Source organism: Saimiri boliviensis, chromosome 17 (genome assembly GCF_048565385.1).
Source record: "Saimiri boliviensis isolate mSaiBol1 chromosome 17, mSaiBol1.pri, whole genome shotgun sequence".
Lineage (NCBI taxonomy): Eukaryota > Metazoa > Chordata > Mammalia > Primates > Cebidae > Saimiri > Saimiri boliviensis.
In genome coordinates, this window is record NC_133465.1 from 2,236,975 (window position 1) to 2,260,756 (window position 23,782).

Consider the following 23,782-nt stretch of genomic DNA (forward strand, 5'->3'; position numbering starts at 1 on the left):
GCTGGGATTACAGGCTTGAGCCACCGCGCCCAGCCGGGGCTCTCTTTTTGTTTCGTCCTCAGAGTTACCCTCACATACTTAACTCACTTCTTTTTTTCTCCTTCCAATACATAGTAAACGACGTGTCAAAAAATGGAAAATTGGAACAGAAGTCTGCCTTTTTCATGCTCCTAGTTTCCCTTCTTTTCAGTTTTCTCGTCATCATCTACTTTGCACTTCTTTTCCTAGTGTGCCATGCCACCTTTTATTTGACTTCTTTTTTGTTTTTTTTCTTAAAACATTTAAGGGCCGGGCGCGGTGGCTCACGCCTGTCATCCCAGCACTTCGGGAGGCCGAGGCGGGTGGATCACGAGGTCAAGAGATCGAGACCATCCTGGTCAACATGGTGAAACCCCGTCTCTACTAAAAATACAAAAAATTGGCTGGGCATGGTGGCGCGTGCCTGTAATCCCAGCTACTCAGGAGGCTGAGGCAGGAGAATTGCCTGAACCCAGGTGGCGGAGGTTGTGGTGAGCCGAGATCGCGCCATTGCACTCCAGCCTGGGTAACAAGAGTGAAACTCCGTCTCAAAAAAAAAAAAAAAAAAAAAAAAAAAACCATTTAGCTGCAAACTCCTTGCTTCACTGTCAAGAGTGAAAAAGACAAACTTATGAGCTGGGTCTTCTATGACTTGATACACAGATGGTTCCCAACTTAAAATTTTAACTTACAAATTTTCAACTTTACAATGGTGTGCAAGTGATAATGCATTCAGTATAAATCTTACTTTGAGTACCCATACAGCTATTGTTTTTCACTGTCAGTGCAATATTCAGTAAACTACATGAGATAGTCAGCATTTTATTATAATACAGCCTTTGTGTTAGATGATTTTTCCAACTTAGACTGATGTGTTTTAATCACAATTTAAGTTAGGCTAGACGAAGCTGTGATGTTCATTAGGTTAGGTATATTAAATGCAATTTTGACTTACAACATTGTCAACTTATGTTGGGTTTATTGGGACATAACCTTATTGTAAGTCAAAGAGCATCTATACTAGATAAAGGAAGTGATACACGTGTTGTCTTGGCCGGGCTTGGTGGCTCATGCCTATAATCCTAGCACTTTGGGAGTCTAAGGCGGGAGGATTGCTTGAAGCCAGGAATTTCAGATCAGACTGGAAAACAAAGTGAGACTCTTGTCTCTACCAAAAAAAAAAAAATTAAAGTAAATAAATCATTAAATAAGGTATTGTTTTGCTACATTATTCTCTTGTAAATGTCAGAAACTGATTATTACCTTGCTTTTTGTTTTTTTTGTTGTTGTTTATTTTTTCATTAAATTCTGTTTTCATGAGTAGATCAGTGACTCAGAGGGTCTAGTGAAAAGGCCTTTGCTCTTAGAAGCAAAAAGAAAAAAAAAAGGCATGTTAATTAATGTTAACTCTTACAGGCATTTCAAAACTACTCATTACTATGGAACTGAATAGTGGAAAAGTCTAAAACACTAAGGGGCAGTTTTCTGTGAAAGTCCTTAAGTTTCGATACTGGTTGGGTGAATAAACCAATCCTTCCATTGGTAACAAACTAGAAAAGCTGAACCAGATTTAAAAAAAAAAAAAAAATTGTGTGTGTGTGTGTGTGTGTGTGTGTACACATATATACATATATGTTTTAAGGCATTAGAGACCAAGGCAGTGAGGAATTCTGGGGCTAACATATATGAGAAAAAGGAAACCCAGAGATGTGAGCCTGACATATCAGGCTACTTTTCCCCTAGATATATCTTCTATTCAAGAAGAAGCACCTGAAAGGCTGATTAATTTTCAACAGTCTTAAAAGACTAAGAGGGCTTCCTGAAGAAGGGTGCCTTGGAAAACCTCCCACATTTTAGGTTGGGATCCTTAAGAACTGACTACATCATGGGAGAAAGGGTGAACTGGAAATAGATTAGCCCTCACAGGGACTATGTCTTGGCTTCAAAACATTCAACCTCTGATTTAAGCAAGATATTTTAGGATTGCTAGTGCTTCTAGATACCTGCAGGAAGCAAATGTAAATCCTTTCCAGAGAAAGATCACATCCAGAACTTCAAATTATTTCTATTAATTTTTCTTGCATATCAACCACTCAATTGAAAATAGGCTATAGGCCAGGCATGGTGGCTCATGCCTGTAATCCCAGCACTTTGGGAGGCCTAGACGAGTGGATCACCTGAGGTCAGGAGTTCAAGACCAGCCTGAACAACATGGAGAAACCCCGTCTCTATTAAAAATACAAAATTAGCTGGGTGTGGTGGTGAATGCCTGTAATCTTAGCTACTTGGGAGGCTGAGGCAGGAGAATTGCTTGAACTCAGGAGGCAGAAGTTGCGGTGAGCTGAGATTGCATCATTGCACTTCAGACTGCGCAACAAGAGCGAAACTCCATCTCAATAAAAAAAAAAGTAGACATATAAAATTATTGTGTCACTGTACTTCAGTCTGAGTCACAAAGTAAGACCCTGTCTCAAAAAAAAAAAAGTCAATATAGTAGTTTAATATTATAGTGTATTAGATGAGGTTGAAGAGAATTAGTAACTGGCACTGGAGGCTGAGATAGGAGAATCCCTTGAGCCCAGGAGTTTGAGGTTACAGTGAGCTGTGGTCCTGCCACTGTACTGCAGCCTGGGTGACAAAACAAACAAACATGGAAAAAGATAAAATTAATAACTGGGAAGTAGATCAGAAGGAAATTCAGATTGAAGCATGAAGAGAGGTGGAAGAAAAACAGAGCAATGTGCAAGATTATTTGCAAGATGATCATGATAACTATTCCTGTTTCTTTGTATCTACACTGTGCACCATTATTTTACAGCTCCTCCTTTCAAGAAGTAGAGTCTTTTTTTTTTCCCAGCCCTTAAATTTCAGCTAGCCTTTTGACTTGTTTTTGCCAATAGAATGTGGCAGAAGTGACGTATGACTTCTGAAGGCTAAACTTCAAATGGTTTTGTAGTTGCTGCCCTTGCAGTCTTGGAGCGAGCCCTCAGACTACCATATGAAGAGCCCATTCTGGCCTACTGGAGAAAGAGAGGTCACATGAGCAGAGATGAGCTGTCCCAGCTAAGGCCTCCTAGTCCTACTGGCTGACAATCAGCAGGACCACATTTGAGACATGTAAATGAGACCATATTTGACCATCTAACCCCAGTTGGGCTGCCAGATGACTGTAACTGCATGAGTTACTCCAGACAAGATCGGAAGAACTGCCACTTGTGCCCAGTTCAAAATGCTGATCCACACACTCATGAGCAAATAAAATGGTTCCTATACCAAGTCAGTAAGATTTTAGTAGTTTGTTAGGTATTGATGGATAATTGACACAGAAATTGATACCTAAAGGTATGCTATTGTCATAACAAAAAAGTAAAACCCATGACATTGACTTTAAAACTGGCTCATAGGTGTAGGCTGGAAAATTGGTGAGGAGGACGTTCATGAACTGGAGGAATGATGAACTGTTAAGGGAGGCTGGGAAAGCAGTGTAGTCATTGTTTTTGGAGTCTGGAAAAAAGACCCATGTAATAATGGAACAATTGGCAAAGAATGTTATCTGAAGTATCTTGGAAGATAAAGAACATATTTAATGAAGTAATGGATCTGGTTAAGGAGCTCTCTACAAGTGTTTAAAGTATCTGTGGAATACTTCTAGTTGTTTATACTAAGAAACTATAAAAGAGAGGTGAGCTAAAGAAGATATTTTGCTTGCAAGCAGGATTCATAGAAATATATAGGACCCAGAACTTGTTGAAAATAGAATTGTTTCTCATTCCCAGTCTTGCCAGCTGCGAAAAGATTTGCAAAGTAAAAAATGCCTTAGAGTAAAGACCAAGTCAAGAGTGCCTGTAACTTTAAGACCTCAGAAATAGTTAAATTATTAGCTAGTAAATTATCCTTTCAGCTAGAAAGATGCTTCTAAGGTTGTTTTTTTTTTTTTTTTTTTTTTTTTTTTTTGAGACACAGTCTCACTCTGTTGCCCAGGCTAGAGTGTAGTGCTGTGATCTTGGCTCACTGCAACCTCCATTTCCTGGGTTCAATCAATTCTCCTGCCTTAGCCTCCCAAGTAGCTGGGATTACAGGTGCCCACCACAGTCCCTGGCTAGTTTTTGTGTTTTTAGTAAAGATAGGGTTTCACCATGTTGTCCAGGCTGGTCTCAAACTCCTGACATCAGGTGATCCTCTCACCTTGGCCTCCCAAAGTGCTGGGATTATAGGTGTGAGCCAACACACCTGGCCCTAAGTATCTTAAGGCTACTGTCTCATAGGAACCTGACATGCCCAAAGTATAGAGAGGTCTGTGCAGACATGAGTTGTGGATGTGTCTTTTTGGGTGTCATATTGGGAGATGATTCATAGGAAACCCACAAAGTTGTCAAGAGACTTGTGTGGATGAATGCACCAAGGGACTGAAAGAGCCAGAAACAGTTCAAAATGAAAAGTGACCTCTGAGCTTTCAACTTTTACGCACAGGAAGCAGACAGAAAGCTGTTCAGCTGTAAATAGCTGTCATTTCAAATAAAAGGAGAGATTTCTCAGAGTGGAGTCAGGAGCCCAGAGGGCAGAGCTAAGAGCAGGGGATGTGATGGATTGAGGACCCACTCCCAGGAAACCAAACTAGACCCTAAAAAAACAAAACAAAAAGCAAAAAGCATTTCCTGACCCTGGAGTAAGGGAATCTGACAACATGTACCTATCCAGATTTCAGAATTGCAATGGACCAGTGACTACTATGTTTCTCCTATTTCTTCCTCTTTGAACAGGAATCTCATTTGCAGTTACTCTCTCCCAATATCATCATTAAATATTGGGAGTGTTGGGGCAGATAACTTGTCTTTTTAGTTCCCAGAACTTTGGATCAAGAGAAACTATACTTGAGGAGCTACAAGCAAGAACCTCATTTTCTTATGGACATGACTCATGAGAAAATGGACATCAAGCCCGATGCCATGATTGGATGAGACTTTGGGGGTCTTGGGGAGGGGGTGAGTCTGTTTTGCATGTGGGAGGTATGTGAATTATTGTGGCCATAGGATAGACCATAGAAAGTTGTTTGCAAGAGATGGCCCCAATAATCCCTCCCATTCCTGTATGTACACCCTTTGCAATGTGACTTTGCTGTTCCTCCCTTCCAAGAGTGGCATCTGTTTCCCCACCCCTTGAATCGTAGCTGGCTTTTGTGGCTTGCTTTGACCATTAGAACGTGGCCAAAGTGATGTGTAAATTCTAGAGCCTAGACCTCAAGAGTACAGCTTCTGTGTTCACGCTCTTGGAACACAGCACTGAAGAAGCCTGGTCTAGCCTACTGGAGGATGAGAAGCCATATGCAATGGAGCCATATGCAGTGAAGATGAACAATTTCTGTTGAGGCTCCCTAGACCTACCAGCCAGCAGTCAGCATAAATCTCCAGACATTTGAGTGAGAATGTGCCACCCTACTAAAGCTGCCAGATGATATGTATCTAAGTGCAAGACTGGAAGAAGAACTGCCCAGATGAAGACGGCTTTGTAAAAGGTTGATGTTCTAAGCAAGCCACTGAGTTTTGAGATGACTTGCTACGTGGCAAAACAGCATAAAAGACATGTGGGGTACAGTGAAATGGTCTAACATCATGTACTTTAAGTCTCAGAGGAGAAGAGAAAGAGAATGGAGTAGAAGCAGTATTTGAGGAAATGATGAAGCAGAAGCCATATTTGAAGAGAGAAAGGCTAAGGATTTCTTTGAACAGATAAAAGATACCAAGGAAGTTTCAAAAAGCACTATGAGCCTTAAGCAGGACAAATACAGAGAACCACATCTACGCTTATCAGAGTAAATCTACCACTCTACCCGCTACAAAAGAGAGAAAATTGTAAAGCAGCTGATGAAAAAAGATTACTTTCAAAACAGTGGCAATAAGATTGACAGTTGACATCTCAGTATCTCAGTAGAAACAGTGAAAGCAAAAATCATTGGGATTCTTTTTAAAATGCTGAGAAAAAAAATAGTTGCCATTTTAGAATTCTGTCCCCAATGGCAATGTTCTTCAAAACTAAAGATGAAAGTCCTTTGGCTGCAACAATACCATATATAATATAATGTGAACCAGCAAAGTATGTTGTCTGAAACATGTACATTTGTTTGTACAGAATACGGGACAGCAGTATTTTGCCCTGTTGGATTTGTGCATTTGTCTATGTCTTTAAATATTTAGTTGTTTACCTTCGAGATGCACCAGATGTGCCTATGTTTTCACATTCATCAATTAATATTGATTATGTAAGAATGCAGCATCTTAAAGATACTAAAGATGACAGGATGGACTGTATTTCCTTCACTTTTGTATTCTACTGATTAACATGCTCCCTGACACTTCTGGAACTCTGTTTGTTGAAATCAAAGCAGCTTATCAAGATAAATAGAATGTTGAAAATATAAGAATTGGGTTTTTTTCTTCCCCTTTTCTAATACAGGTTCAGGCTGAAGTTCCTGGATCTCCTATATTTGTGATGAGGTTAGCCAAACAATCTCGTCATCTGGAAGTGCAGATCTTAGCGGACCAATATGGCAATGCTATCTCTTTGTTTGGTCGTGATTGCTCTGTACAACGCAGACACCAGAAGATTATTGAAGAGGCACCTGCTGCTATTGCTACTCCAGCAGTATTTGAACACATGGAACAGGTACATATATTAATAGGCTTATAATTTATGTTTTCTTACACAGAACATTTTTCATTCAGTTCATGTACCAATCTGAGAATAATGGGATTTTAAGCAACAATTCTGAATAATTAATAAAATTATATCCTTTTCTTAGAGAAAAAAAATTTACTGTTCTCCCACTGAGAGATTGTCAAGGAACATGTCAAGCTCTAAAAGTAGTTAACGCTTTCTAACAAAAGTCAGTGTAACATTTTGAGTAGGGATAAAGAAGAGAAATGCTTTGAAATTTCTAATCTTGTGATTAATTTTTTTTTTTTTTTTTGAGACGAAGTCTTGCTCTGTCACCAGGCTAGAGTACAAGTAGCATGATCTTGACTCATTGCAACCTTTGCCTCCCGGTGTCAAGCAGTTCTTCTGCCTCAGCCTTCTGAATAGCTGGGACTACAGGCACGTGCCACCAGGCCCAGCTAATTTTTGTATTTTTAGTAGAAATGGGGTTTCACCATGTTGGCCAGGATGGTCTCAATCTCTTGACCTTGTCATGATCTGCCTGCCTCAGCCTCCCAAAGTGCTGGGATTATAGGCATGAGCCACTGGGCCCGGCCATGATTGATTTTTTAAGAAGTTCATAAACAGGTAGTTTCATTTACTGGGTTGATTATCATCAAGTCTTAAGTTGAATTTAATCAAGTTTATTATCTTTTTTGGAAATCCTCTAAATATCTTGAGTTCATACATTCTATCTTTTTGTATAGAAAACGTTTCTCAAACTCATGAAGGATGCCTTGGGAATAGCTGTAGTTTAAAGACCTGAACATAGTCTTTTCTAGAATCCAGACCCTGTCTTTAATCAAAATATATTCTTGAAAATATATTTAATGTGTGTTAGAAGTTTATTTCCTATGTTGTGTATATATTAGGATGTACTCTTGAACTGCTGTAATAAAGATGCCTTCAGAATACAGTGGCTTGGTTGGGCATGGTGACTCTTGCCTGTAATCCCAGCACTTTGGGAGGTTAGTTAAGGGGGACAGATCACTTGAGCCTGGAATTCGAGACCAGCCTCAGCAATATGGTGAAGCCCCATTAGCTGAGTGTTGTGGCACACATCTGTAGTCTCATCTGCTTGGGAGGCTGAGGTGGGAGGATCACTTGAGCCTGGGAGGTCAAAGCTTCAGTGAGCCTTGATTGTGCCACTGTACTCCTTTTTTTTTTTTTTTTTGAGACAGAGTTTCGCTCTTGTTGCCCAGGCTGGAGTGCAATGGCGTGATCTCGGCTCACCGCAACCTCTGCCTCCTGGGTTCAGGCAATTCTCCTGCCTCAGCCTCCTGAGTAGCTGGGATTACAGGCACGCGCCACCATGTCCAGCTAATTTTTTTTGTATTTAGTAGAGACGGGGTTTCACCATGTTGACCAGGATGGTCTCGATCTCTTGACCTCGTGATCCACCCGCCTTGGCCTCCCAAAGTGCTGGGATTACAGGCTTGAGCCACCGCGCCCGGCCCACTGTACTCCAACCAGGGTGACAGAGCAAGAAGCTATCTTAAAACAAATAAATAAGGAAAACACAGTGGCTTAAACAAGGTATAAGTTTCAGAGATGAGCTGGTACCAGAAACAGGTTTATTGCTCACCTGTTGCCTATTTTTGTAAATAAAATTTTATTGGAACACAATGATACTTATTTATTTATGTATTATTTATGGCTGCTTTATCACTACAAGGTAGAATTGAATAGTTGTGACAGGCTATATTGCCCAATCTGGCTCTTTACCAAAAAAGGTTCCCAAACTTTGCTCTCAGACATTGTCATCTTTGTGACTGAGCTAACTCACACAAGATTATATTCACATTGTGGCCTCTGGGAGGAAGAGATGGACGTGGAGGGCAAGCATATGGAAGCATGATCTGGAAGTCACATACATCACTTCTCACATTCCGTTGGACAAAATTCAGTTACACAATTATACCTAGCACATGCTAGGTATAGTGGTCACTAACTAGGTGACTGTGCGCTCACCAAAAATTTCTATTTTATTCCTAAAATGATGAAGTAGAGAAAGGTCACTGGAGGACATTTTATAATCTGTGCCTCAGTCTGCTCCTCTGGCTACCCATTATCCTTTCACATCCTTTTTCCTACTCTTAGAGCACACTTAGCCTTCCCCAAGGAAGACAGCCTGAAGTCTTCCTTGTAACTAGTAACAGGATGGGTTATTCCTGGAGGTGATTTCGGATCTCTATATGATGTACATTCCTCTCCATTAGATACGTATGTGACTTTTCATGGGCCAGCAACCCAAAATACAAGTTACTTACCCCTTGTCATTCCTCCTCTGCCCTCACCATAAACCCAATATACAATAATGAGAACAGGATAACTCCCATATGGAAAAATGAAAAATACATAGCAATCATTGGTTCATAGCAGTTATCAAATCCTCCTTACTGGGTAGGAATTGTGATGATTCTCTGCTGAATAGTAGAATACTATCTCAGTTAGACCTTCTGGCTGACCCTCGTTCTGCGACTGCACACTCCAAAGAAGTACGATAAGTGAATAAATCTCTTGTTCATTGTCCTTCAAGACACCTGATACTGTTCTCTGGGAAGTTCTTCCCTGTTATTTCTTTGGAGACTATGCCTTCTTTGGCAGAACTTTCACAACCCACTTCCTTTTTGTGTAGGATTGAGGGCACAAATATTATCCCAATCATCAATTGCAGGCTTTCGAAGGCCAGGTTTGTGGTTTGTTTAGAAATACAATTCCTTCAAATACTTACTAAGCTTCTGGGCTATTTGTTTGCAATCAGCTTTGGGTTGGATTAACCATACTCAAAAGATTTCTTCTAGATATAGAAACTTTTCTTCTGTTATTTACTGGCTTCTGTGCTTAGCCCGTCTCTCTTGCCTTGATTTAATATTGGCTATCTTATGGCCAGCTGAAACTAAAGCAGCACATTTCATCTGATCTTTGACACTGAGTTGCTTCAAGATGATAATCTCATTTGCTGTTTTGGGGGATACAAAGGAAGTTGGCTTTTTCGACACACTGAGCCTCTCAGACCATCTTTCTTAAGGTTTAATTGGTGTGTGGTCAGTATTTCAAGTTACTGTAGGAAACAGTTTACCAAAACTTGTATTATGCTAACGAGGAACTTACCGCCTTTCTAGCCAGCAGTATCTTTCTCTATTACCTACTACTCTTTTGCTAAACTAGCGTCTTATATTTTAATTTTTTTAAACAGCAGCATTCTACCTGCACTTAATTCTTTTATCAAATTAGGAGCTACTATAACAAAGAGGTCTAAAAAACATAGTGGACCCCCCAAAAATGGAAGTTTATTTTTCTCCCATCCTAGTCTGAGGTGAGCTTTTCAGGGCTGGTGGAAGTTTTTTATTCTATGAGGGCATCTTGTGATTCAGGTACTTTGCATCTTTCTTTCTTTTTCTTTTTCTTTTCTTTTTTTTTTTTTTTTTGCTGTTCTTAGATGTTCCCATCTGCATCATTGAAACTGGCTCATACTATCATGACCATGTTCCAGTGGCTAAGAAGGGAAAAGCCAGGAATAGAGAAATAGAGAATGAGACATTTCCTTTTCAAAATATGACCTAGAGCCAGGCGCTGTGGCTCATGCCTATTATCCCAGAAGTTTAGGAGGCTGAGGTGGGTTGATCATCTGAGGTCAGGAGTTCAAGACCAGCTTGGCCAACAAGATGAAAAACCATCTCTACTTAAAATACAAACATTAGCCTGACATGGTGGCACATGCCTGTGATTCCAGCTACTCAGGAGGTTGAGGCAGGAGAATGACTTGGACCTGGGAGGCGGAGGTTACAGTGAGCCGAGATTGGGCCACTGCAGTCCAGCCTGGGTGACAAAGCAAGATTCCACCTAAAAATATGTATGTACACACACACACACACACACACACACACACAGACACACACACACACGACTTAGGAGATACACGTATCACTTACCAGTGCTGATATCCTGTTTGTCAAAACTTAGTCACTAATCAGGCTGGGTGTGGTGGCTCATGCCTATAATCCCAGCATTTTGGGAGGCCCGGGGGGATGTAGATCACCAGAGGTTGGGAGTGTGAGACCAGGCTGGCCAATATGGCAAAACCTTGTCTCTACTAAAAATACAGAAGTTAGCTGGGCATTGTGGCACATGCCTGTAATCTCAGCTACTTGGTGGGCTGAGGCAGCAGAATCACTCAGAATCACTTGAACCTGGGAGGCAGAGGTTGCAGTGAGCTGTTAGATCTTGCCACTGCACTCCAGCCTGGGTAACAGAGTGAAACTCAAAAAAATCTAGTCTGTAGCTAGTTAGCTATGTTTTAGGAAGAAGAGGAGCATATTGGACATGCTGGAAACTGGACAAGAGTCTGTTCTTGTGTTTTTTTGTCTGTGTGCATTTATGTGTGATGGGGTACGGTTGCTTGTGGTGCAAAGTGAAAAACACTCTTTTCTCCCAATTTGTCACTGAGGTTTTCATCCATGTCCGGGGATATATAATAATCAGAAAGGGTGAAATGTGCTCTAATATGGCTAAATGATTATGTATAACAATCAGAAAGGGTGAAATGTGCTCTAATGTGGCTAAAAGCCTTTATGGCTCTTATACACACTGAATAGTTGAGTCACTGAGAGGCTGTAATGGTTCAGCAGTTGGACAAGCTGAGATACTTATGTTTGCTTATCTCTCTTCTTTGAGTGTGCGGTGAAACTTGCCAAAATGGTGGGTTATGTAAGTGCTGGGACTGTGGAATACCTGTACAGCCAGGATGGCAGCTTCTACTTTCTGGAATTGAATCCTCGGCTACAGGTAGAGCACCCTTGTACAGAGATGGTGGCTGATGTCAATCTCCCTGCAGCACAGCTCCAGGTGAGTCTCCCTAATCTGGGTTGTGGAGCCTAGTGAAGTCAGAGATCTGAAAAAACAGATTTAACCAGTGTCTGATAAGAGAAAAGCACTTCCTGTCTGAGTCTCACCTAATTTTCATTTCTCTTTCAGGCTGTATGGATTATGCATGTGTGGGTTGGTTTTTCTGATGTAGTACAGACATAGGAATTGTTATTATTTTTTCTAGCCAGATACATCTGATATAGTGTGTCATATTTGAGACATAAATGTTAATAACAGTATGATTTATTCAATTATTTAGCTATAGTAAGCTTCACAACTTTGTATTTTAATTATTCCCTACTCATTTTTTTTTTTTTTTTACTAGTGTTCTTTATTGAAATAATTTTGCATCAGGGAGTGGTGGTTGAAGTTTTTCCTTTCAAGATTATGGTAGCACACATATATTTTTATAATTTCTAAAGTGCTTGCTGTCAATCTTACTGTCTTCTCTCAGCCCAGGAAACAAATATTATGGAAAGCAGTAATAGTTAATGATAAGGTTTGATATTTTTATCTAACATTGTTTGCCCACATTGAGAATGTCTTTGGGTTCCTATTAAAGACTAAAGATTTATTTACTTCCTCCAGTGGTTTGCGGTGATGGAAGAGATAATTATGACACAATTAAGATTTTCTAGCTGTCTGGTTTGGGATAGCCATTAACGTTTACTCCTCCCTTGGATATTTTTATTCTCACTGCATGATGGAGAAATGATAACAGAGGGGAACTCATGTCTGTTGCATTAGGAATGTGGAGACTAGGAGTGAAGAATATTCTAACTACTTATCTGTAGTGATATGTTGTACTTCAAGCAACTTAGTTGATGACTGTAGAACATAGGTTATAAAAATAGAATGTTTTAGGAACTGGCTCAAAAAAATTTTTTTAGGTTATTGGATAGCCTCCACACTTTAAGAGAAGTAACTGGAAAATTAATGATGTGTGTTTTATTACCTTTCAGATTGCCATGGGGATTCCTCTATATAGAATCAAGGATATCCGTATGATGTATGGGGTATCTCCCTGGGGCGATTCTCCCATTGATTTTGAAGATTCTGCACATGTCCCTTGCCCAAGGGGCCATGTTATTGCTGCTCGGATCACTAGTGAAAATCCAGATGAGGTAACCCATCACTTAAAAGGTTTATACCTCCTTCTAATAAACCTTAATGTTAAGATAGTATCTGAGCGTATACTGAAGAAATATCTTGGGACTTTCTCTGGAGAGGGAACTACAGAGGTTTCCCTCTGTAGTTTTACTTATCTTTTACTTATCTGCTAAGTAAATGATCATTGCTTTTTTAGATAAGTAAATGATCATTGCTTCATTGATCATTTAATCCCACTTAAGTCACTATAGAGTCTTCAGTGGGTCTGTAGCACCAGGTCTTGGACTTTATAATTTTTGTGTCTTTTCTGCTTCTGTGTGTGATTAACACAGAACTTAAACAGTGAATATATAAATGTTCTCTTCCTTCAAAACATAATGTGGTCTCTCCTTCTTTATTCTGTAACAGGGTTTTAAGCCCAGCTCAGGAACAGTTCAGGAACTAAATTTCCGCAGTAATAAGAATGTTTGGGGATATTTCAGTGTTGCTGCTGCAGGGGGACTTCATGAATTTGCTGATTCTCAGTTCGGTCACTGCTTTTCCTGGGGAGAAAACAGAGAGGAGGCAATTTCGTGAGTATAATAGCATTTGATTACATTTTACCAAATAAATTTGTGTTAATCTTAAGTGAAGGTATGAGCATGGAAATAGGAAACATCTGCAGTCAAAGTAATAATAAGAACAACCTTTTTGGAGAAATCTTGAATATCTTTCATTGCACTTGCATTCGTGTTGTGTTAAATTATGTAGTGCTTGGCAGATGTTTTTCTGATGGTTCTTCTGAGCCTTTTTAAGTATTTTTCCTTTCAAAATTTTTGATAAATAAAATCGATTGCTTTAAAGGTATCTTATTTTTCCACAGGAACAGTATTGTTATTGAGGGGAGGTAGATCATTGGCCAAGAACTAGGTATCAAATAAATCATAAATTTTTATTTTATTTTTTCCGGTGAGAAGACTTAAAATCTATTAGCAGTTTTCAAGTACACAGTCTATTGTTATGAGCCATAGTCACCATAATGTACTCTTACAGTCATTTAAAATAATAAAATTATACTGCTTACTTTATGCAAAGGATATAAAGACGTTGTCTACATTGCTTATATAAGAGACCTTAGTGTGCTGTAAAGTATATAACAGCGTATGTGCAAGTATAACTGCTATATCATAAATGTTAGATAATATTCTATTAATCATAAACAATGAATATTAAATTAATAGCACTTTTCCTTGCCTAAAACCTAGGACTGAAGGAGGTAATTTTTTTTTTTTTTTTTTTTTTTTTGAGACAGAGTCTCTCTCTGTCACCAAGCTGGAGTGCAGTGGCATGATCTCAACCCACTGCAACCTACACCTCCCAGGTTCAAGTGATTCTCCTGCCTCAGCCTCCCGAGTAGCTGGGATTACAGGCATGCTTTACCATGCCTGGCTAATTTTGTCTACCTGTATTTTCTTCCCTCTGCTTCTTCGTTCTTGCTATTTCCTGTGTTCATTCATTCATTCATTCATTCATTCTTTATTTATTTATTTATTTTGAGATGGAGTACCCGCCACCACACTCGGCTAGTTTTTCTATTTGTAGTAGAGATGGATTTCACCATGTTGCCCAGGCTGTTGTTGAACTCCTGACCTCAAGTGAGCTACCTGCCTGGGTCTCCCACAGTGCGGGGATTACCAGCATGAGACACTGCCAGGCCCACCCATTCATTCTATTCAACAAATACTTACTGAGTATCTACTATGTACTGGTTCTGGCAGTCATTGAGGTCCAAAGTAGTAACTTTGTCCTAACAAAACTTTACTATCCAGAGGGTGTAAGACAATTGGTAATTAAAATACAATGTAGAAAGTATGATGGTAGTTAGATTATTTAAGGGCATTATAAGATCAGACAGAGAGTCAACTAAGTCAGTCTAGAGGGGGTCTGGGAAGGCTTCCTAGAAGACAGTGACATCTAGATTGATACTTGAAAATTTCGTAGAAGTCAGTCAAGTCAAAGGAGGACATAGAAAGGCGAATAGAGGTGGGCAACAGAATAATACTTTAGGCTGAGGGGAATACCTGGACCACCTGGAATATGATTCTTCTCACAGTTATAATTATCAGCTGTACTTTTAGCCCATGTCAGATTCCACATTTTTCATAAAATCGTGAGGAGGTGAATTTCTCCCTTCCTACAACCTCTCCAGGACTTTGCTTAAGTATCTTCACTGCCATTGATAATATTCTGCCATATATTTTGCAAGTGATTATCGTATATATGTTCTTTCTTCCTTACAACCATAGTATGTGTCTTATTAGTATGAGGTACATAATAAGTGTTGAAGTAAGTGCCTGTGCAGTGCAGGATAGAAACAGGGTATAAATATACAGAAAAGCCCTATAGTATTTGAAATTCTGCTAACATTGGATCACTTTGCACTGGGAAGTAATAAAAGTAATGAGCAAATCATTGCATAGATATCCAAAATGCAGTTTAAAAAACACTCACCTGCAGTGTCAGGCTGATACATGACTGCGCCCAGAGAGTTGCTTCACTGTATGGAAACCTTTAAATTAAGCACTCGTGAAAATTCATTGAACTGTATTCTTAAAATAAGTATATTTTACTGTATGTAAATTATACATAAAATAAATAAGGTATAAGGATAGGGAGAATTAATGCCCTAATTCTTGTTAGCCAACAATAAATGAATGGAATAAGGGAAACTTAGTAAGTAAAAGCTGAGGGTGGTTTGCATATAATTTGTTATAATTTGTTCTGTACTCATTATAATGAAATTGATTTGGTTTCCTGATGCTCTTATGGTAATATCAGTTAGAATTCATAAGTTTACTGACTTTTTGCAAATTTTCCTCTTTGGAATGTATATGAATGAGCACACTTAACACGTGCACCCTTGTTTGTGCAACTGCCTCTCTCCCTTCCCTCTCAGGATTCCAAAAGAAAGAAAGTTCTTTAAAATGATTGAAAAACATTGAAGTGTTTGTTGCTGAAACAGATTTCTTTTCCCAGAAACATGGTGGTGGCTTTGAAGGAGCTGTCTATTCGGGGTGACTTTCGAACTACAGTTGAATACCTGATCAAATTGTTAGAGACTGAAAGCTTTCAGATGAACAGAATTGATACTGGCTGGCTGGACAGACTGATAGCAGAAAAAGTACAGGTGTGTATTTCTCCACTTGCACAAACAGCTTCTGGGATTGGGTTTTTATAGACTTGTGTGCTCAATCCCTGTCACGAAATGAAATTGACCCTAATCTACGTGGTTCTTGATCTACCTGGAAGAACCTAGGAGTCAGTGTAATTTTAGCACTCTAATAGTTCCTGTGCTTGCGTAATACAGTCATTTTATGTTCTAGTATTATTTCCTAAGGTATATTTGAGGAGAGGCATGCAGAGATTGAAATGCTTTTCTTTTTCTTCATTTAATGTTAAATCTGGTCCATAGTTACCAACTTCTGCATCTACCAAATGCTGAAGAGAGAGGACTCATTTAAATCAAGAGTTATCACTTATTCCTCGATTCCTGGGGCGATCCTAAATTATCCAAGATTTTGTATAAAATTATTAGATTCATATAAATTGTTTGAAGGTCCAAATTTTGGCTATACACCGTTTTTCTTTGAGATTATCAGTAGCCAAATCTTTGTGTCTTTTTAAATTTATTTCTGTCAAAAGCCTATTTTTGAGTCTTAGTCATTTTTCATTTCACTTCAAATGGTGCCTCTAATCAAATTCTAAAAGTGAATGTGTTCATTTCTATCTAAAAAATCAGTTGGGCAATGAAAATGGAGACTTTCATTGATAACTGTCTCATCACAACAAATTCCATCACAACAAATCTGATTTCATTTAAGAGGCTGTGGTGCCAAGGGACCATGCATTCGATCTCCCCTCTTTTTCCTCCTTTCAGGCTGAGCGACCTGACACCATGTTGGGGGTTGTGTGCGGGGCCCTCCATGTGGCAGATGTGAGCCTGCGGAATAGCATCTCTAACTTCCTTCACTCCTTAGAAAGGTAGGCTTTGTTTCTTGTAGGCTACACAAACTAACCAAAGGTCCTGAGTACAGGGACTGAAGCTCAAAGACCCATTTATTCTTCTGTCCATTCCTGGCAGCTTATGAGTGCTATTTGTCATTCATGGACCATGGTGGCAAGAAAGAGAGGGGATATTGACGTTTACGGCAAACTGTTTGGGGAGTCTAACTGCAGATTCTAGACATTAACTTATGCCACAGTTAGAACAGGTTGGTTCTTTAAAAACTGGAATCCAGCTGCAGTAGATATTCTGTCCTGAATAAGTATCAAATCTCCCCAAACCCTGGTGATAAAAATCTGGTATTTCTCCCTAGCATTGAGCCCTAAATATTTCATATATTACCTGTACCACCTTTCAGAAGTAAATAATTAAGTCTGATATTCAGGATGACCTCTTGACTCTTTCAAGTAGAGGGTCAGACATCCATGGGGCTAAACTAATATCTATTGCTGATTCAGGAGACTAAGCTCTGCCTGAGTCCCCAGAGGAATGGTCCAAGTGGCTAATCATTTTAAAGCACTTTAATCACAGGCACTTTTATCTCCTTCTATGTTGTTAGACTTATATCAACTCCCTTTTGAGGTTTCTGAAAGTAAGAAAAGAAACAAATTGTAAAAAATTGAACTAAGATTTCGGAGTTATTCAAGCCCTGTGATAAGTATCTTTTACTATGTTACTCTCATGCAGTAAAACCTTCAGCAGCTTGGCGTTTCTCTTCCGTATGGAATCTAAATCCCTTGGTGTGATTTTCAACTCCCTGTATACATTGTCCCCTCTTACCAATCCAGTCCTATTTATTTCTGTTCTGCAATAGATAATCTCTAACCTAGTTAAATCGTTTTCTCATTTATTGGTGTACAAATGTGTCAAATGCAGTTTCCTCTGCAAGCCCCCCTCCCTCCTTTTAAAATGCTTTTGTTTTTAACTTATTTTAAATATTTGTGTTTTGAAATAATTTTAGGTTTTTAAGAGTTGCATGAATAGTACAAATAATTTCTATATATTATTATATAATTTCTTTGCTCAGTCACCAGTTAACTAACAACTTAACCACCTTGCTTTATCACTCTTTCTCTACTTTTAGCAAAAGCTTTTCTTGATAATGTTTCTCTCCTTGATAACGTTCTCCCTTTCCTGTCCACCCAGCCTACTGTCTTTTTTTTTTTTTTTTTTTTTTTTTGAGACAAGGTCTTGCTCTGTTGCCCAGGTTGGAGTGCGTTGGCACGATTTTGGCTCACCAGAACGTTTGTCTCCCGAGTTCAAGTGATTCTCCTGCCTCAGCCTCCCAAGTAGCTGAGACTACAAATAATTTTTGTATTTTTAGTAGAGATGGGGTTTCCCCATGTTGGCCAGGATGGTCTTGATCCCTTGACCTCGTGATCTTCCTGGCTTGGCCTCCCAAAGTGCTGAGATTACAGGTGTGAGCCACCTCGACCACCTTAACCCTTATCTTTAAGAACAGTTAACACATTCATGTGGTTCAAAATTCAAAGGCACAAGAAGGATGCAAAGTGAGAAGTCTGTCTCACCTCTGCTCCTTGGCCACCCAGTTTCCTTCCCCTATAGTAAATTCATGTTACCAATTTCTTCTCTAACCTTCCAGAGATATCCTAAACTGACATGAACATGTACATGTGTATAGTCTGTTCTCATGCTGCTAATAAAGACATACCCAAGACTGGCTAATTTATAAAGGAAAGAGGTTTAATTGAGTCACAGTTGTACATGGCTGGGGAGGCCTCACAATCATGGCAGAAGGTAAAGGAAGAGCAAAATCACATCTCTCATGGTGGCAGGCAAGAGAGAAAATGAGAGCCAAGTGAAAGGAGTTTCCCTTTATAAAACCATCGGATCTCATGAGACTTATTTACTACCATGAGAACAGTATGGGGGAACCACCCCCATGATTCAAATAACTCCCACCAGGTCCCTCGCACAGCACATGAGAATTATGGGAGCTAGAATTCAAGATGAGGTTTGAGTGGAAACACTGTCAAACCATATCAACATGTAATAGTTGTTTCTTCCCACCTCCTGGTCTTTTAAAAGTCAAATGGTAGCATACTGCAAAACCATTCTTTACCTTGCCTTTTTCACTCAACAGAGTGTGTGTGTGTGTGTGTGTGTGTGTGTGTGTGTGTGTGTGTGTGTAGGCAATCTTGCTCTGTCACCAGGTGCTAGGCTGGAGTGCAGTGGCGCAATCTCAGCTCACTGCAACCTCTGCCTCCCAGGTGCAAGCAATTCTCCTGCCTCAGCCTCCTGAGTAGCTGGGACTACAGGCACGTGCCACCACCACACCCAGCTAATTTTTGTATTTTTTAGTAGAGACAGGGTTCCACCATGTTGCCAGGATGCTCTCTATCTTTTGACCTCATGATCTGCCCGCCTCAGCCTCCCAAAGTGCTGGGATTACAGGTGTGAGCCACCATGCCTGGCCAACAGTAGTATATTTTTTTATAAGTGTTTATTAGTTCACATCTTTTTAATGTCTGTGTATTTTGTTGCATATATGAAAACATGCTCAACATCACTAAACATTAAGTAAGTTAAATCAAAACCATAATGAGATATCATCTCACACACATCAGGATGCCCATTTGTGTACTCTTGATATGAATGTAAAATGATGCAGCCACTATTGAAAAATGGTATTGCTGTTGCTCAAAAAATTAAAAATAGAATTACCATATGATCTGATAATACCACTTGTGCGTATTCTGAAATAATTGAAAGCAGGGTCTGAAAGAGATACTTGTACAGCCACATTCTTAGAAAGATTATTCACAGTAGTTAAAAGATGGAAGCAACTTAAATATTCATTGATGGGTGACTGGATAAACAAAATGTGGCATATACATACAATAGAATATTATTCAGCCTTAAAGAGGAAGGAAATTCTGACACATGCTAAAACATAGGTAGATCTTAAGGACATTAGGGCAAGTGAATTGAGCCTGTCACACAAAGACAAATACTATGTGGTTTTACTTATGTGACATATCAAAAGTAGTCATACTGATAGAACTAGAAAGTAGAATGATGGTTACAAGGGACTGGTGGGAGGGGTAAATGGGGAGTTGTTAATGGATGCAGAGTTTCCCTTTTGCCAGATGAAAGAGTCCTGGAGATTGGTTGCACAATGTTGTCCATATCCCCAACACTGTAGAACTGTACATTTTGTAATGATTAAGATGACAAATGTAATATGTATGTTACTCTAATTAAAAAAAAAAAATCCATTATATGTTTCTTTCATAATTGATGTGATCAATTCCTTACAAATGATCATTTAGGGCTGGGCTCGGTGGCTCATGCCTGTAATCCCAGCACTTTGGGAGGCTGAGGTGGGCGGATCATGAGGTCAAGAGATCAAGACCATCCTGGCCAACATGGTGAAACCCTGTCTCTACTAAAAATACAAAAATAGCTGGGCGTGGTGGCGCGTGCCTGTAGTTTCAGCTACTTAGGAGGCTGAGGCAGGAGAATTGCTTGAACCCGGGAAGCAGAGGTTGCAGTGAGCCGAGATCACACCACTGCACTCCAGCCTGGTGATAGAGCGAGACCCCATCTCAAAAAAAAAAAAAAAAAAGATCATTCAGGTTTTTCTAGTTTTTTATTATTCTAGGAAATGGTACAGTCGATAATCTTTTAGATTTCCTTATTAACTGTTAGAACTTTGTAGTAAGTGTCTGTCTCATTGTTGTTCTTTCAGGGGTCAAGTCCTTTCTGCTCATACACTTCTGAATACAGTAGATGTTGAACTTATCTACGAGGGAGTCAAATATGTACTTAAGGTATGCTGAACCTCATCGGAGCTTGCACCTTGCTTTTTTAGCCATCTTTCTTTAGGTTGAGAGGCAGGAGAAAAAGTTTGATATAAAGCAGGGATGGGGGGGTATTCGTGAAATCAGAGTCATTATTTGTGTCAGCAGCATTCGTTGTTCTATGAAAACTTTTTTCTTCAACTTGACATATGCCACCAAGATAACGGAGCGACAGGGAACAGCCGCAGCTGGGAAAAACAACGGAGGTCGCCCTCTTTGCTCACAGCAGGACTGAGCCATGCCCACAGACACTGATGCAGATAGCATCAGTGCCGTGTATTTTCTTCCTCCCGACAGATCTTTCTTATCTGAATTTCTAAAACATTCCAGCTTTGCTGGGAGCCGTGCCTCGAAGGGACACGCGGACTCTCGTTGTCATTCCCCGCAGGTGACTCGGCAGTCCCCCAACTCATATGTGGTGATTATGAACGGCTCTTGTGTAGAAGTGGATGTGCACCGGCTGAGCGACGGCGGGCTGCTCCTGTCCTACGACGGCAGCAGTTACACCACATACATGAAGGAGGAAGTGGACAGGTACGTGGCTGGCTGAGGGCCATTTGCTGATCGTCATTAATCTTAACCGCTAATTAGTTACTAGCTCTTGGGATTCTTCCAGGCTTTTTTTGGTACTCATTTTTAGTTAAAAATCGTACATGCACTTAAAAATATCAAGAGTACAAAAGTGTTTACGATTAAAAATAGGTCTCCCTACCACTCCAGTGTATGTGGACAATGAAAAGTAAGTTCCTTTCTTTATAAGTGACCATTGTGAAAAGTTTCCTATATATTCGAGTAGAGATTTTAGATATGCCTGCACAAGTTACATTCATGTACACATTGTTTTTCCTTTAAATACGTTTTCTTTAAATACAAATATTCACCATTGGTTATGATATTGTGAGAATGAAATGAATTAACATGTTGAAAATGTGTAGAACATTGCCACAACATAGCTAGGGTTCAAGAAATTTTAGCTATTACATCATCAATATCTTTGTGTCTGTGTTTTTTTTTTAATGGTAGTACAAGTTATTTTTAATAGTCATATAGTATTCCATTATGTGATTGTACTATAATTTTCTTAATCTGATTCTTTTTGAAGGAAATTTTTGTTACTTGACATTGTAAACAAACATGCAGTGAATGTCGTGTGTGTGTGTGTGTGTGTGTGTGTGTGTGCGTAAAATATCAGGATTTTTTTTCTCTACCATTTTCCTTTACATCCTGAGGTGCTTTATTAGCTTACATACTTACACTCGTCTCCTAGATATCGCATCACGATTGGCAATAAAACCTGTGTATTTGAGAAGGAAAATGACCCGTCGGTGATGCGCTCACCTTCTGCTGGGAAGTTAATCCAGTACATTGTAGAAGATGGAGGTCATGTGTTTGCTGGCCAGTGCTATGCTGAGATTGAGGTCAGGGTGGAGAATGGACTGTGGAATCATGGGAGGAGAGGGTAGGAAAAGGGTTGGCTGGGTTGGACTAAGACTGAAAAGTGGCAGAAAGGGGGCTGCGTGCAGTGGCTCATGCCTGCACTTTGGGAGGCTGAGGTGGGAAGATCACTTGCACTCAGGAGTTTGAGACTAACCCAGACAAGACGGTGAGACCCTTACTTTACGAAAAATTAAAAAATTAACGTGGTACAGTGGCACATGCCTGCAGTCCCAGCCACTCTGGTGTTTGAGGCGGAAGGATCCCTTGAGCCCAGGAATTCAAGTGGCAGTGAATGATAATTGTTCCACTGTACTCCAGCTCAGCCACCAGTCAGCACCCTATATCTAAAAAAAAATTTTTTTTAAAAAGGTAACAGAATGGAAATAAGAATGAAAAACATCAGCTGGCTTAATTGGAAGTGTGAACCTTAAGATTTTTAAAACACATAAAAACACTTGGGCAAGTGAGGAATCTCTAGCTCTAAAAATAGATACTAGGTACTAGCACTTATGGACTGTTATGCGTGCTAACTGCTGGCTATCTAGAGAAAATACATGGAACTGGCGCACAAAACAGGCAAATAATGAATATGATTAATTTTAAGAGAGCTAAGCATAGAGTGCAGAGGGTCACTTAACCCAAATCAAAGTAAGCTTATATGGGAAGATACTCTGAATGAAGAGACATTTGATCTTAGTTTTGAAAGATAGATAGTAATAGAGCAGGTGAAGAAGGGCAGGGAAGAGTGCCTCACATTGAAGGAATAGCATGTACACAGACAGAGGCAAGAGCACACAGTGTATTTCGGAAACTGCAAGATGTATTGGTGTGGCTTGAGCATAGCCAAGCTTTAATCGGGAGGGACAAGCAAAGATGATAAAGAAGTCATGTGAAATCTTGAATGTGAGGTTATGAAGGATCTTACAAGCCATATACTAGTAAGTTTACACTATCCTGGAGGCAGTGAGTAACCTCTGAACGATTTAAGTGGAAAACTAGTATGATGAGATTTGGGGTCTAGAATGATTGCTTTTAGTGACCTTGCTAGAGGTATATAGCAAGTAAGTAAATCTCTTAGGAGGTCTTTGAAGTACTTTGGGCCAGAGATGAAGAAGGCCTTGCCCGAAGAGATGGCAAGAGAGGAAGATTTTTGAGAAAGATTTAGAAGATACACATGGGTGGGTTGGTAATTGGTAGGTAAGGGAGAAAGAGGAGTGAAGAATGATCCTTAGTGTTTGGCCTGGATGTCTTAAATTGGATTCACTGGTATGAAGAGATTAAATTGTTCCTCACTTTCCAAGTACAAAACAAGTAAAATAATAAATTATGCCAAAATGGATTTAAAAGTAGGAAATGAGGAATGTCAATAACTGTTACTAATTCCTAAAATGAGGTACTGAGAGATTTTCTAACTGCCCACCTTGGAGATGTTGGTAAATTCCCATTTTTTTCTGGATTGATTCAGCTGTGGCCCAACTTAGATGCTAAGGGAAAAATTGACCTCTTTTAAGCATTCACGTGTGTAAAAACGGATTAGACTCTAATTTATTTTTCCCTATAGGTAATGAAGATGGTGATGACCTTAACAGCTGCTGAGTCTGGCTGTATCCATTACGTCAAGCGACCTGGAGCAGCTCTTGACCCTGGCTGTGTAATAGCCAAAATGCAATTGGACAACCCCAGCAAGGTTCAGCAGGTGAGTAGGAAGTCACTCCAAATACTGCTGTCTAAGAGCTAAAGAACTCGGGGGGTTTGGAGAGGCAAGTGATTTCAGTGCTTGGTTTGCCAGTGT

At 39.7% G+C, this 23,782-nt stretch overlaps 1 protein-coding gene across 21 annotated transcripts in view; it reads left to right on the top strand.

The window, feature by feature from the left end:
* The window catches only part of ACACA (acetyl-CoA carboxylase alpha), a 328,649-nt gene that overhangs the window by 139,238 nt on the left and 165,629 nt on the right, over positions 1-23,782 (top strand). For all 21 annotated transcript variants that reach the window (XR_012514502.1, XM_039476073.2, XM_074388039.1 and 18 more), the window contains 10 exons: positions 6,469-6,678; positions 11,386-11,556; positions 12,540-12,701; positions 13,096-13,259; positions 15,703-15,853; positions 16,604-16,707; positions 20,442-20,523; positions 20,942-21,087; positions 21,821-21,971; positions 23,552-23,686. Coding sequence is in view for 20 of the 21 variants with exons in the window: in XM_039476073.2 (XP_039332007.1) it covers positions 6,469-6,678; positions 11,386-11,556; positions 12,540-12,701; positions 13,096-13,259; positions 15,703-15,853; positions 16,604-16,707; positions 20,442-20,523; positions 20,942-21,087; positions 21,821-21,971; positions 23,552-23,686 (1,476 nt within the window). In the remaining variant the exon portion in view is untranslated. The remainder of the gene's footprint in view (positions 1-6,468; positions 6,679-11,385; positions 11,557-12,539; positions 12,702-13,095; positions 13,260-15,702; positions 15,854-16,603; positions 16,708-20,441; positions 20,524-20,941; positions 21,088-21,820; positions 21,972-23,551; positions 23,687-23,782) is intronic.